We start from the raw sequence: 15965 nt of genomic DNA on the forward strand, positions 1-15965 counted from the left end.
TCACTACAGAGTGTGGTGTATTCACTACACAGTGACAGAGCGCGTTGTAGTCACTACACAGTGACAGAGTGTGGTGTAATCACTACAAAGTGCAGTGTGCAGTGTAATCACTACAGAGTGTGACAGAGTGCGGTGTAATCTCTACAGGGAGACAGAGTGCGGTGTAATCACTACAGAGTGCGGTGTAATTTACTACACAGTTACAGAGTGTGGTGTAATCACTACAGAGTGTGACAGAGTTCGGTGTAATCACTACAGAGTGTGATACAGTGCGGTGTAATCACTACACAGTTACAGAGTGCAGTCCAATCACTATACAGTTACAGAGTGCAGTGTAATCACTACAGAGCGACAGAGTGCGGTGTAATCACTACAGAGTGCGGTGTAATTTACTACACAGTGACAGAGTGCGGTGTAATCACTACAGAGTGTGACAGAGTGTGGTGTAATCACTACACAGTTACAGAGTGTGGTGTAATCACTACAGAGCAACAGAGTGCAGTGTAATCAGTACAGCATGACAGAGTGCGGTGTAATTACTACAGAGTGACACAGTTTGGTGTAATCACTACAGAATGACAGAGTGCGGTGTAATCACTACAGTGCAACTGAGTTCAATGTAATCACTACAGAACGACAGAATGCAGTATAATCTCTACAGAGTGAGTGAGTGGTGTACTCACTACAGATCGACAGAGTGCGGTGTAATCTCTACAGGGAGACAGAGTGCGGTGTAATCAGTACAGAGTGACAGAGTTTGGTGTAATCAATACAGAGTGACAGAGTGTGGTGCAATCACTACAGAGTGTGACAGAGTGCAGTGTAATCACTACACAGTGTGACAGAGTGCGGTGTAATCACTACACAGTTACAGAGTATGATGTAATCACTACAGAGTGTGACAGAGTGCGGTGTAATCACTACACAGTTACAGAGTGCAGTGTAATCACTACAGAGTGTGATAGAGTGTGGTGTAATCACTACACAGTTACAGAGTGCAGTGCAATCACTACACAGTGACAGAGTGCGGTGTATTCACTGCAGAGTGATAGCGTGGTGTAATCTGTAGAGTGCAACAGCATACTGGGCAGTCCATTTGACTGGTGAATTGCAATCAGTAGATTGGGTTTTTACTTGTACATAGGTCTGACAATGAACTTGAGAGTTGAGAAAAGGCCGGACTCACAGCCAAAGAAGAAGAGGCCCTGTCCCTTGAAGGACGGCATCAGCACACTGCTCTCCTTCACATCATGCACGTAGGAGACATAGTGGTTGCTACAGAAAAGCAGGACCTTGTTGTAGTAGCGAATGTGGCTCTCTTTGCTGTGGCTATTACTGTGCAGTGTGGCGATGGGGTAGATGGTGTATGGGCAGGGCACGTTGCTGCTCTTGCAGCTCTGAGCGTTCAGATGGTAATACGCTGTCCAAACTACCTTCTCAGCCGCATAGAATGAGCTGGTGTACTGGCTGGTCTGGAAGGAGATGGTGGGTGAGGACGGTTGGGTGAAGCTGACCTGACGGATATACTGGTAGCCATTGTAGAAGGAATTAGAGGAGCTGTGGACTGAGCTGCTCTTGTCGACATGGAGTGGCGCGCTCCACTCCAAGGATGTGTAAATTCGTGGCTCAAGCTCAAGGTTGGACATATGTCTCTCTCTGTTCAGCTGTTCCATGGAGACAGAGTGGAACTCAAAGGCTTTCAGGAATCTCTTCAGGAAGAAGCTGTCATGTTCTTCATAAAGTAAAGACTGCAGTTGGATCTTGGAGAGGTCCTCAGGTGAGATCATATGGAAACGAATTTTGTCCATCAGTTCGTGCGTGAGCTCTGCTTTCTTATTATTGATAATCCAGCTCTCCACACCTTTGAACAGGGTCAGCTCATTCCAGATGACAATATCTGACCTCAGCAGCAGGGTGTTGAGCTGATCACTGGTGAGTTCAAACCATGTTGGAGTTTGGATCAAAGTCTCACAGTTCCAGGCAAAGTACTCCAGGCAGATCTCCTTCAGAAGGGGGTCCTTGGCTGCCTCTGCATAGTTGTACAGTTCCAGCTGGTGTTGGAAAGATGGGTCCTGGGGTAGGAGTTTGTAGAAGAGTTTATTGCAGTAATCACGAATAGCAGTCACACCATAGTCTGAAGCTATACTGTGGATACATTTCACTGAAGACAGGTTAATTTCAATACTCCTGGTGTAAAAATATCTGTGGGAAGAAATGGAGAAATTGTGTCAGTCTATGGTACACCAGAGAGCAGACACCAGACAATCATCTTACCATTTGCCACCTCATACCAGTCCATCACACTACTGTTGTCCATCAGACGATCACACTGTTTTTGTCCATCAGACTCCAGACCATCACTCTGATGTTGTCCATCAGACTCCAGACCATCACTCTGCTGTTGTCCATCAGACTCCAGACCATCACTCTGATGTTGTCCATCAGACTCCAGACCATCACTCTGCTGTTGTCCATCAGACTCCAGACCATCACTCTGATGTTGTCCATCAGACTCCACACCATCACTCTGATGTTACAATTTACCACTGTGGCCATTCTGCTCAATAATAAGTATACCACTTTAGATACTGTTAAGGGGATGACCCACTGGGGTGGGGGGGGGGGACCACAGTAAGGCTCAGAAGAGCAGAGAGGTGAAGAGGACAGCATTGACTGAGGAACAGAGACGAGGTAAGAAGCCTGAAGTCTTGGTGCAAATTGACACACATAACATAGGTAGAAGTGAAGAGGTCCTGAAGAGAGATTTTAGGGAACTAGGTGGAGAGCTGGAAAACAAGACCTCCAGTGTAGTAATCTCTGGATTGTTGTCCATGCCACGCCCAGTGAAGGTAAGAAAAAGGATGATTTGGCAGGTGAGTGCATGACTGAAGATCTGGTTCAGGGGGCAGGGGTTTAGAATTATGGATCACTGAGATCTCTTCTGGGGGAGGAATGAAGGTATGACCTGTACAAAAGGTATGTACCTGTACCTGAACCTGAGGGGGACCAAAGTCGTTTTGGGCAGGTTTCTTCGAGCTGTTCAGGATTATTTAAAATAATTTTGCAGGGGGATGGAAACCGGTGTGATAGAACTGAGGCTGAGGTAGTTGGTTTACAGAGGCGGTGTGCAGTGAGATTTCTAACAAGGAGAGGCTAATGATAGGGCAAAATTGCAGTCACCAGGATGAGTTGCAAAGGAAAAGACTGAGAAAATTGAAAAGGGTGAATACAGGACTGAAGGTGTTGTATTTGAATGTGCACAGTATACGGAATAAGGTAAATGAACTAGGAGCACAGTTGCAGATTGGCATCTATGATATTGTGGGCATCACCGAATTGTCACTGAAAGAAGTTATAGCTGATGGATTAATGTCCAAGGATACACATTTTATTGAAAGTTCAGGAAGAGAGGAGGAGGGGTGGTGTGGATATATTGGTAAAAAAAAAATGAAATAAAACGAAGGAACACAGGGAGAAGGAAGGAGGTTAGGGCTGAGAGGGAAAATGATCAGCCATAATGAAATGGCAGTGTAGCCTCGGTGGGTCGTGGCCTATTTCTGCTCCTATATCTCAAGGTCTTATTACTCTGCTGTTGCCCACCAAACACCAGACCAGCACTCTACAGTTGTCCACCAGACACCAAACCGTCACTCTACAGTTGTCCACCAGACACCAAACCGTCACTCTACAGTTGTCCACCAGACACCAGACCAGCACTCTACAGATGTCCACCAGACACCAGACCAGCACTCTATAGTTGTCCACCAGACACCAGAACAGCACTCTACAGTTGTCCACCAGACACCAGACCAGCACTCTACAGTTGTCCACCAGACCGTCCCTCTACAGTTGCCCACCAGACACCAGACCAGCACTCTACAGTTGTCCACCAGACCGTCCCTCTACAGTTGTCCACCAGACACCAGACCAGCACTCTACGGTTGTCCACCAGACTCCTGACCAGCACTCTACTGTTGTCCACCAGTCTCCTGACCAGCACTCTACAGTTGTCCACCAGACACCAGACCAGCGCTCTACAGTTGTCCACCAGTCTCCGGACCAGCACTCTACAGTTGTCCATCAGACACCAGACCATCACTCTACAGTTGTCCACCGGTCTCCGGACCAGCACTCTACAGTTGTCCACCAGACACCAGACCAGCACTCTACAGTTGTCCACCAGACACCAGACCAGCACTCTACAGTTGTCCATCAGACACCAGACCATCACTCTACAGTTGTCCACCAGTCTCCGGACCAGCACTCTACAGTTGTCCATCAGACACCAGACCGTCACTCTACAGTTGTCCACCAGACTCCTGACCAGCACTCTACAGTTGTCCACCAGACACCAGACCGTCACTCTACAGTTGTCCACCAGACCGTCACTCTACAGTTGTCCACCAGACACCAGACCAGCACTCTACAGATGTCCACCAGACACCAGACCAGCACTCTATAGTTGTCCACCAGACACCAGACCGTCACTCTACAGTTGTCCACCAGACACCAGACCAGCACTCTACAGTTGTCCACCAGACCGTCCCTCTACAGTTGCCCACCAGACACCAGACCAGCACTCTACAGTTGTCCACCAGACCGTCCCTCTACAGTTGTCCACCAGACACCAGACCAGCACTCTACGGTTGTCCACCAGACTCCTGACCAGCACTCTACTGTTGTCCACCAGTCTCCTGACCAGCACTCTACAGTTGTCCACCAGACACCAGACCAGCGCTCTACAGTTGTCCACCAGTCTCCGGATCAGCACTCTACAGTTGTCCATCAGACACCAGACCATCACTCTACAGTTGCCCACCGGTCTCCGGACCAGCACTCTACAGTTGTCCACCAGACACCAGACCAGCACTCTACAGTTGTCCATCAGACACCAGACTGTCACTCTACAGTTGTCCACCAGACACCAGACCAGCACTCTACAGTTGTCCATCAGACACCAGACCATCACTCTACAGTTGTCCACCAGTCTCCGGACCAGCACTCTACAGTTGTCCATCAGACACCAGACCGTCACTCTACAGTTGTCCACCAGACTCCTGACCAGCACTCTACAGTTGTCCACCAGACACCAGACCGTCACTCTACAGTTGTCCACCAGACCGTCACTCTACAGTTGTCCACCAGACACCAGACCAGCACTCTACAGATGTCCACCAGACACCAGACCAGCACTCTATAGTTGACCACCAGACACCAGACCGTCACTCTACAGTTGTCCACCAGACACCAGACCAGCACTCTACAGTTGTCCACCAGACCGTCCCTCTACAGTTGCCCACCAGACACCAGACCAGCACTCTACAGTTGTCCACCAGACCGTCCCTCTACAGTTGTCCACCAGACACCAGACCAGCACTCTACGGTTGTCCACCAGACTCCTGACCAGCACTCTACTGTTGTCCACTAGTCTCCTGACCAGCACTCTACAGTTGTCCACCAGACACCAGACCAGCACTCTACAGTTGTCCACCAGACACCAAACCAGCACTCTACAGTTGTCCACCAGACTCCTGACCAGCACTCTACAGTTGTCCACCAGACACCAGACCATCACTCTACAGTTGTCCACCAGACCGTCACTCTACATTTGTCCACCAGACACCTGACCAGCACTCTACAGTTGTCCACCAGGCTCCTGCCCAGCACTCTACAGTTGTCCACCAGACTCCTGACCAGCACTCTACAGTTGTCCACCAGACACCAGACCAGCACTCTACAGTTGTCCACCAGACACCAAACCAGCACTCTACAGTTGTCCACCAGACACCAGACCAGCACTCTACAGTTGTCCACCAGACTCCTGACCAGCACTCTACAGTGGTCCACCAGACACCAGACCGTCACTCTACAGTTGTCCACCAGACACCAGACCAGCACTCTACAGTTGTCCACCAGACTCCTGACCAGCACTCTACAGTTGTCCACCAGACTCCTGACCAGCACTCTACAGTTGTCCACCAGACACCAGACCGTCACTCTACAGTTGCCCACCAGACTGTCACTCTACAGTTGTCCACCAGACACCAGACCAGCACTCTACAGTTGTCCACCAGACTCCTGACCAGCACTCTACCGTTGTCCACCAGACACCAGACCGTTACTCTACAGTTGTCCACCAGACCGTCACTCTACATTTGTCCACCAGACACCTGACCAGCACTCTACAGTTGTCCACCAGGCTCCTGACCAGCACTCTACAGTTGTCCACCAGACTCCTGACCAGCACTCTACAGTTGTCCACCAGACACCAGACCAGCACTCTACAGTTGTCCACCAGACACCAAACCAGCACTCTACAGTTGTCCACCAGACACCAGACCAGCACTCTACAGTTGTCCACCAGACTCCTGACCAGCACTCTACAGTGGTCCACCAGACACCAGACCAGCACTCTACAGTTGTCCACCAGACACCAAACCAGCACTCTACAGTTGTCCACCAGACTCCTGACCAGCACTCTACAGTTGTCCACCAGACACCAGACCGTCACTCTACAGTTGTCCACCAGACTGTCACTCTACAGTTGTCCACCAGACACCAGACCAGCACTCTACAGTTGTCCACCAGACTCCTGACCAGCACTCTACAGTTGTCCACCAGACACCAGACCGTCACTCTACAGTTGTCTACCAGACCGTCACTCTACATTTGTCCACAAGACACCTGACCAGCACTCTACAGTTGTCCACCAGGCTCCTGACCAGCACTCTACAGTTGTCCACCAGACTCCTGACCAGCACTCTACAGTTGTCCACCAGACACCAGACCAGCACTCTACAGTTGTCCACCAGACTCCGGACCAGCACTCTACAGTTGTCCACCAGACACCAGACCAGCATTCTACAGTTGTCCACCAGACACCAGACCAGCACTCTACATTTGTCCACCAGACACCTGAACAGCACTCTACAGTTGTCCACCAGACTCCTGACCAGCACTCTACAGTTGTCCACCAGACACCAGACCGTCACTCTACAGTTGTCTACCAGACCGTCACTCTACATTTGTCCACAAGACACCTGACCAGCACTCTACAGTTGTCCACCAGGCTCCTGACCAGCACTCTACAGTTGTCCACCAGACTCCTGACCAGCACTCTACAGTTGTCCACCAGACACCAGACCAGCACTCTACAGTTGTCCACCAGACTCCTGACCAGCACTCTACAGTTGTCCACCAGACTCCGGACCAGCACTCTACAGTTGTCCACCAGACACCAGACCAGCATTCTACAGTTGTCCACCAGACACCAGACCAGCACTCTACATTTGTCCACCAGACACCTGAACAGCACTCTACAGTTGTACACCAGGCTCCTGACCAGCACTCTACAGTTGTCCACCAGACTGTTTCTATTGTGAAACTACAGAAATGTCTGATATGACGTAACTTCCGGCTCCTTCTTGAACCTTTTTTCCTCTTTTGGGTTCATGACTTTGTATTCTGGTTAACCCTTTATGCACCATATTACTGGTTTTACTATGATGGATAAGATTATTAATTTTGTTGCGTGGAATACAAATGGTTTAAACCATCCGATTAAACAGAATTTTTTTTTCAAAGTTTTCCATAGAATGAATGCCCATATTATCTTTGCACAAGAAACTCATGTGAGGAAAGAGGATAATCAGAGTTTTTTTTAGATTTTGGAAAGATCAACAATACCATTCGAATTCTCAGGCTAAAGTAAAAGGAGTTTCTATTTTTATAAATTCTTCGATTTCATTTATTCACTACAAAACAATTTCAGATCCGAATGGTAGATTTTTGTTAATTACTGGCCTACTCTGTAACAAAAAAGTGGTTATGGTTAATGTTTATGTTCCAAATGCTGACTATCCTGAAATTTTAAACATTTACTTACATCCCTTCCCAATTTAAATGACTATATGTTGATAATGAGTGGAGAATTTAATTGCTGTTTAAATTCTTCAATTGATAGATCTAAGTCTAATCAGGCACTTCCGAACAAATTGGCTACCTTTATTAATTCCTTTATGCTTGATTTTGGAATTTCAAGAATTTGGAGGTTTTTACATCCACAGGATAAAGAGTTTTCATTCTTTTCCCATGTACACCACAGTTATTCTAGAATTGACTACTTTTTTATTGACTCTCGCTTAATTCCCTCTGTTATTGACTGCAATTATGATTCCATTGCCATCTCTGACCATGCGCCCCTGAAACTCTCTATTAAATTAATGGATACACCTAGTTTTGGACAATGGCGATTCAATTCTGTATTACTACAGGACTCAGACTTTGTGAATTTCATTAAGGAACAGATTGATTTCTTCTTTTCAACAAACTCTATGGAAGAAATTTCCATTGGGGTTCTATGGGATACTTTTAAAGCATACATCCATGGGCAGATTATCTCATATTCTGCTGGACTGAAAAAATTAATTAATAAAGAGATTTGTATGTTGGTTGATAAGATTAAAGCAATTGACAAGTAATATTCTATTGCTTCTAGTCAGGAGCTTTATGAAAAGAGGGTCTAACTTCAAATGGAGCATAGTTTACTTTTAACATCCTCGATTGATAATCAATTAATTACGTCTAGGAGTCATTTTTTATTAATGGTGATAAATCTGGTAAACTATTGGCTAGTCAATTGAAATCTGCTTTGGTTGAATGTCAGATTATTAAAATTCATAAACGAGATGGAACTATGATGGTTGATCATGATGAGATAAACAAATCTTTTCAAGAATCTTATACCTCCTTATATCAATTAGAATTTCCTGATGACCTCATTGTGGTCGAAATGGCAATAAAAGTGATTTGACTTGACTTGAATTCTTAAGGAAATTTAATGTTCCAAAATTATCACCTAATGAATGCTTAGTATTAGATGCTCCTATTATGGAACAAAAAGTAAAATATGCTATTTCTTCAATGAATTCAGGTAAAGCACCTGGAACAGATGGTTATACAGTAGAATTTTTAAAATTCTTCTGTACTATACTTTCTCCCTGGTTATGTAGAATATTTAAGGATGCATTATTTATAGGTAAATTACCACAATGTCTTTATGGTGCCTCTATTTCCTTAATTCTTAAAAAGGATAAAGATCCTACTGAATGCGCATCATATAGGCCCATATCCTTATTGAATGTGGATTCTAAGATCTTTTCTAAAATATTGGCAACTACAACATTTGTAGATTGGAGAATGTATTGCCTCAAATTATTTCAGTTGGTCAGACCAGATGTATTAAAAACTGCTATTTGCCCTTTAATATTAGGAGATTAATGAATATTGTTTATACTCCCTCATCTAGAACTCCAGAATGCGTCATCTCATTGGATGCCGAGAAAGTGTTCGATAGAGTTGAATAGCCATATTTATTTAGTACGCTTGAGAAATCTAATTTTAGCCCGCAATTTATATCTTGGATTAAATTAATATATTATACTCCTATGGCTTTGGTACTTACCAATAATATAAGATCTTGTAGTGACCCACTTTCCAGCGCACTCGAACCAGCTCACAAAAGGGCGCGCACCGGCAGAGAGGCTGCCCCCAAAAAGGGCGCCAGGCCTTCTTCACCAGCAAAGGGAAAAGCCCGCACACAGGAAGGGACTGTGAATATGAGCCCCCTACAGCATTCCCGCCTGGGGAGGGTGGAAATGGGAAGGCTTAAAAGCAAGGCCACAAAGTTTGAATAAACCTTTTACACAACTGCAACTTACCATCTGCGTGTCATTATTGTAGCACACCGCTACAATTGGTGACCCCGAAGGCCCAAACGATATTCGGACCGAAGATGACTGACGCCGCATCTGTTCATGCAGTTTCGTTAAAACTGCCAAGCTTCTGGACGCTGCGACCTCACCTATGGTTCCAACAAGCAAAAGCCCAATTCCACATTTGGAAGATAACCTCGGATTCCACATGTTACTACTACATGGTGTGCTCCCTCGACCAGGAGACAGCCGCCCAGGTTGAGGAGTTCATACAGTTGCCCCCGGAGGATGGCAAATACACAGCATTCAAAGCCCTGCTCATAAGGACTTTTGGACTCTCACGGCGCGAGCGAGCTGCTCGCTTACTGCACCTGGATGGTTTGGGAGACAGGCCACCGTCGGCATTAATGAACGAGATGCTGGCCCTGGCTGAAGGACACAAGCCCTGCCTCATGTTTGAGCAGGCGTTCCTAGAGCAGCTGCCCGAGGACATACGCCTGCTGCTGTCCGACGCGGATTTCAGTGACCCCCGGAAAGTGGCGGCCCAGGCAGATGTGCTGTGGAAAGCCAAGAAGGAGAGTGGGGCGTCCGTCGCACAGATCATCAAGCCACGTGCCCAACAGCAGACCAGACCAGGCCCGGCAGCAGAACCCACAAAACCCAGAGGCAGGAGTGCGGAGGCCAACGAACAATGGTGCTTCTACCACCAGCGGTGGGGCACAGAAGCCCGCCCTGCAAATTCCCAGGAAAACGCAAGGGCCAGCCGCTGCTGATGGCTATGGCGACTGGCCATCAGGATAGCCTCCTGTATGTCTGGGACAAGCAGTCGGGACGCTGCTTTTTGGTCGACACCGGGGCTGAGATCAGCATCTTACCTCCAACAGAGATGCCCAGTTCACCTCCAGCCTGTGGTCAGCTATGGCCAGCCTTTTGGGAACACAGCTACACCACACAACTGCCTACCATCCACAATTGAACGGACTAGTGAAGTGTTTCCACCGTCACCTGAAGTCGGCTCTCATGGCCTGCCTGAAAGGGCCTAACTGGGTGGACGAGCTTCCCTGGGTCCTGCTTGGAATCCGCACGGCGCTCAAAGAGGATCTGCACACCTCGTCGGCCGAGTTGGTGTACGACGCACCCCTGGTTGTCCCAGGGGAGTTCATACCTGCCCCAAGGGGGCAAGAGGAAGAACCCGCAGCAGTCCTGGACAGACTACGTGAGAGGCTTGGTAACCTGCCCCCCCATACCCACTTCACAGCTTGGGCAGAACCCCACCTGCGTACACAAAGACCTGCAGAACTGTAAGTTTGTATTTGTACGACAGGGCAAACATTGGGCATCGCTACAGTGGCCCTATGAGGGGCCGCTTAAGGTGATCAGGAACAAAGGGTCCACGTTCGTGCTGGATATTGGGGGGAAAGAGGAGGTTTTCACAGTGGACCGACTCAAACCGGCCCATGTGGACTTGGCACAGCCGGTCGGGGCTCAGGCACCGTGGCACAGAGGCATACCTCCCAAACAGAGACCGACTCAGACTGTGGACATTGGGGGGTGTATCGCCAGTTCTGGGGGGGGGTGGGAGTTATGCGGTGACCCACTTTCCAGCGCACTCGAACTGGCTCACAAAGTGGCAGAGAGGCCGGCCCCAAAAAGGGCGCCAGGCCTTCTTCACCAGCAAGGGGAAAAGCCCGCGCGCAGGAAGGGACTGTGAATACGAGCCCTCTACAGCATTCCCGCTCGGGGAGGGCGGAAACGGGAAGGCTTAAAAGCGAGGCTGTGAAGTTTGAATAAATCTTTTACGCAACTGCAATTCACCGTCTGCGTGTCAACCTGTGCAGCAGCTTTGAGTATCCTATGGAATTAGACCCGAAGATCCCTCTGATCTTCCACACTGACAAGTCTCTTACCATTCTGCCATCATATTTGACCTACCAAAATGAACCACGTCACACTTATCTGGGTTGAATTCCATTTGCCATTTCTCAGCCCAATTTTGCATCCGATCAGAAGGCACAGAAGGGAAGGGAAAGGAAGAGGAAGGAAGTAGTAATAGGGGACTCCATAGTTAGGGGTCAGATAGGCAATTCTGTGGATGCAGTCAGGAGACCCGGACGGTAATCGTCATTTCAGACAAAATGGTAAAGTGCTTAACTGGGGAAGGGCTAACTTTGAAGGGATGAGGCAGGAACTAGCAAGAGTAAATTGGAAACAGATGTTCAAAGGGGAAAGCACAGAAGTAATGTGGGAGAAGTTTAGGGACCACTTGAGCTGGGTTCAGGATAGGTTTGTCCCACTGAAGCAAGGAAAAAATAGTAGGAAAAGGGAACCGTGGCTGACGAAACACGTGAGGCAACTTGTAAAGAGGAAAAAGGAAGCATATGTTAGATATAAGAAGCAGGAAGTAGGAGGGGCTTATGAGCAATATAGGGTAGCCAGGAAGGAGCTAAAGAAAGGACTTAGGAGAGCTCGAAGGGGACATGAGAAGGCCTTGGCATGTAGAATTAAGGAGAACCCCAAGGTGTTCTATGCGTATGTGAAGAATAGGAGGAGGATGAGAACGAAGGTGGGACTGCTAAAGGATAAAGAGGGCAACATGTGCCTGGAAGTGGAGGAGATTGGGGAGGTCCTAAATGAATACTTTGCTTCAGTATTCACAAGTGAAAAGGATCTTGATCAGGATGAGGTCAAAGTAGAGTGGGCCTGTGTGCTGGACAATGTGGAGATTAAGGAAGAAGAAGTGCTGGATCTTCTTAAAAACATTATGATTGATAAATCCCCAGGGCCGGATATGATACAGCCCAGGTTGTTGTGGGAATTGAGAGAAGAGATCGCAGGAGCATTAGCCATGATCTTTGAATCCTCTTTGGCTGCAGGGGAAGTGCCGGAGGACTGGAGAATGGCAAATGTAGTTCCCTTGTTTAAAAAAAGGTAATAGGAAGAAACCTGGGAACTATGGACCGGTGAGTCTTACGTCGGTAGTATGCAAACTACTGGAAAGGATTCTTAAGGTTAGGATCTACGAGCATTTGGAGAAGTACAGTCTGCTCATGGATAGTTAACATGGCTTTGTGAAGGGAAGATCATGCCTCACGAGCCTGATTGAGTTTTTTGAAGAGGTAACAAAAGAAATTGATGAGGGTAGGGCAGTGGATATGGTCTACATGGACTTTACATAGAACATAGAATAGTACAGCACATTACAGGCCCTTTGGCCCACAATGTTGTCCCGACCCTCAAACCCTGCCTCCCATATAACCCCCCACCTTAAATTCCTCCATATACCTGTCTAGTGGTCTCTTAAACTTCACTAGTGTATCTGCCTCCACCATTGACTCAGGCAGTGCATTCCATGCACCAACCACTCTGAGTGAAAAACCTTCCCCTAATATCCCCCTTGAACTTCCCTCCCCTTACCTTAAAGCCATGTCCTCTTGTACTGAGCAGTGGTGCCCTGGGGAAGAGGCATTTCACAAGGTCCCTCATGAGAGACTCATCCAGAAAGTCATGAGGCATGGGATAAGTGGAACCTTGGTTGTTTGGATAAAAAAATTGGCTTAAAGGAAGAAAGCAGAGGGTAGTTGTGGAAGGAAAGTATTCTGCCTGGAGGTCAGTGACTAGTGGAGTGCCACAGGGATCTGTCCTGGGACCCCTGCTATTTGTGATTTTTATAAATGACCTGCATGTAGAGGTGGAAGGATGGGTAAGTTTGTGGATGACATGAAGATTGGAGGAGTTGTGGATGGAGCTGTAGATGGTCAACGATTACAAGAGGATAAAGACAGGCTGCAGAGTTGGGCAGAAAAGTGGCAGATGGAGTTCAATCCGGACAAGTGTGAGGTGGTGCATCTTGGAAGGACAAACCAGGAGACTGAGTACAGGATTAATGGTCAATTACTTAAGAGTGTGAATGAACAAAGGGACCTTGGGGTTCAAATCCATACATCCCTCAAGGTCGCTGCACAGGTTGATAGGGTAGTTAAGAAGGCCTATGGGATGCTAAGCCTCATTAACAGGGGGATTGAGTTCAAGAGTAGAGAGGTCATGTTGCAACTCTACAAATCTCTGGTGAGACCGCACTTAGAGTATTGTGTTCAATTCTGGTCACCTCATTATAGGAAAGATGTGGAAGCTATGGAGAGAGTGCAGAGGAGATTTACCAGGATGTTGCCTGGTTTGGAGAACAAGTCATATGAAGCAAGGTTAGCAGAACTGGGACTTTTCTCTTTGGAGCGTAGAAGAATGAGGGGGGACTTGATAGAGGTCTACAAGATTATGAGAGGCATAGATAGGATGGATAGTCAGTACCTGTTTCCCAGGGCACCAATAGCAAACACCAGAGGGCATATGTACAAAATTAAGGGAGGGAAGTTTAGGGGAGACATCAGGGGTAAGTTTTTTACACAGAGGCTTGTGAGAGACTGGAATGACCTGCCAAGTATGGTGGTGGAGGCTAAAACATTAGGGGTATTTAAGAGCCTCTTGGACAGGCACATGGATGAAAGAAAAATGGAAGGTTATGGGGTAGTGTGGGTTTAGTACTTTTTGTTAAGGATTATATGGGTCAGCACAACATGGAGGGCTGAAGGGCCTGTACTGTGCTGTAGTGTTCTATGGTTCTATGGTACCTAAACTCCCTTCCTCTCAAGAAACAGCAGCTCTTCTCGTCCGCCACGTCTTCCACCTCCATGGAATACCCGCAGACATTGTCTCCGATCGAGGTCCCCAGTTCATCTCGCAGGTATGGAAGGCCTTCTGTCAAGCCTTAAGTGCGTCAGTCAGCCTGTCATCCGGCTTCCACCCCCAGATGAATGGGCAGATGGAACAGGTCACCCACGACCTGGAGGCGATGCTACGTTGTATAATGGCAAACAACCCGTCGACCTGGAACGACCACCTCCCGTGGGTTAAGTATGCCCACAACTCTTGGTGAACTTTGTCATTGGGAGGTCTCCGTTCGAGTGCTTCCTTGGGTACAAACCCCCACTGTTCTCCGTGTAAGAAGAGGAGATTGCGGTACCATTGGTTCAGGACCATATTGATCGGTGCCTTAAGATTTGAGAGGAAACACGCACAGCCCTACTCTGATCAACAAATTGAAGAAAGAAGACAGCTGACCGACACCGGACTCCAGCGCCAGAGTACCAACCGGGGCAGATGGTGTGGCTTTCCTCCAAGGACATCCCACTCAAAAACAAACATAGGAAACTCGCACCTCGCTTCCTGGGACCATTCAAGGTTGAAAGGTTATCAATCCCACAGCGGTCCGCCTAAAGCTGCCATGGTCCATGAGCGCCCACCCAACTTTTCATGTGTCTCAGTTAAAGCCAGTCTCCGTCAGCCCCTTGTGTCTCTTGGCTGAGACTCCCCCCATCGGCCTGTATCATCGACAACCATCCGGCATACACCGTCTGAAGACTATTGGATATGAGCCGTAGGGGCAGAGGTCTCCAATACCTGGTATACTGGGAAGGGTATGGTCCTGAAGAGTGTTCCTGGGTCCCCCACTTCTTCATCCTAGACCCTTCCCTCATCCAGGATTTTCATTGGGACCATCCAGACAGGCCTGGAGACTCCCATTGAGGGAGGGGTACTGTCATGGTCCCTTCTGGCAATCGCCCACCTGGCTATTTACCTCAGGAATTGGGCCTCAATCACCTCATTTGGTTCCAATCATTCCCAGGTTCCACTAACTACAAACACCTGCTTTCCATCAGCAAATGCAGTATAAAAACCCTGTGATCACAACAAGGGGCTGCCAGTTCATTGGTCGACTCTGGTGTGAGTAACCTTGTTTCATGGTTCTTAGGACTACCAGTTTTAGGTCAAGCATCGCTCCTGGATACCGTCTCCACGCTCGCTACGTTAATAATGCCTCCTGACTCTGCCTCCACGCCCATGTTTTGCACTTGGGTTATTTCCACCACCACGTCCTTGCAACAATGAGAAGCATTGATCATATGGATAGCCACAGGCTTTTTCCCAGGGATGAAATGGCTGACATGAGGGAACATAGTTTTAAGGTGCTTGGAAGTAGGTACAGAAGAGATGTTAGGGGTATGTTTTTTACACAGAGTGGTGAGTGCATGGAATGGACTGCCAGCAATGGTGGTGGAGGCAGATACAACAGGGTCTTTTAAGAGACTCTTAACATAGGTACATGGAGCTCAGAAAAATGGAGGGGTATGTGGTAGGGAAATTCTAGTCAGTTTCTGGAGTAGGTTACATGGTCGGGATAACATTATGGGCCAAAGG

General features: G+C 47.9%; 1 protein-coding gene across 1 annotated transcript in view; it reads right to left on the reverse strand.

Moving 5' to 3' along the window:
• Positions 1-1001: 1001 nt before the first annotated feature.
• The window catches only part of LOC140725863 (galectin-3-binding protein-like), a 74061-nt gene continuing 59097 nt past the window's right edge, over positions 1002-15965 (reverse strand). Inside the window, exon 6 of the mRNA XM_073041808.1 lies at positions 1002-2202. Coding sequence (XP_072897909.1) covers positions 1131-2202 — 1072 coding nt within the window. The 3' untranslated portion in view covers positions 1002-1130. The remainder of the gene's footprint in view (positions 2203-15965) is intronic.

Source organism: Hemitrygon akajei, chromosome 4 (genome assembly GCF_048418815.1).
Source record: "Hemitrygon akajei chromosome 4, sHemAka1.3, whole genome shotgun sequence".
NCBI lineage: Eukaryota > Metazoa > Chordata > Chondrichthyes > Myliobatiformes > Dasyatidae > Hemitrygon > Hemitrygon akajei.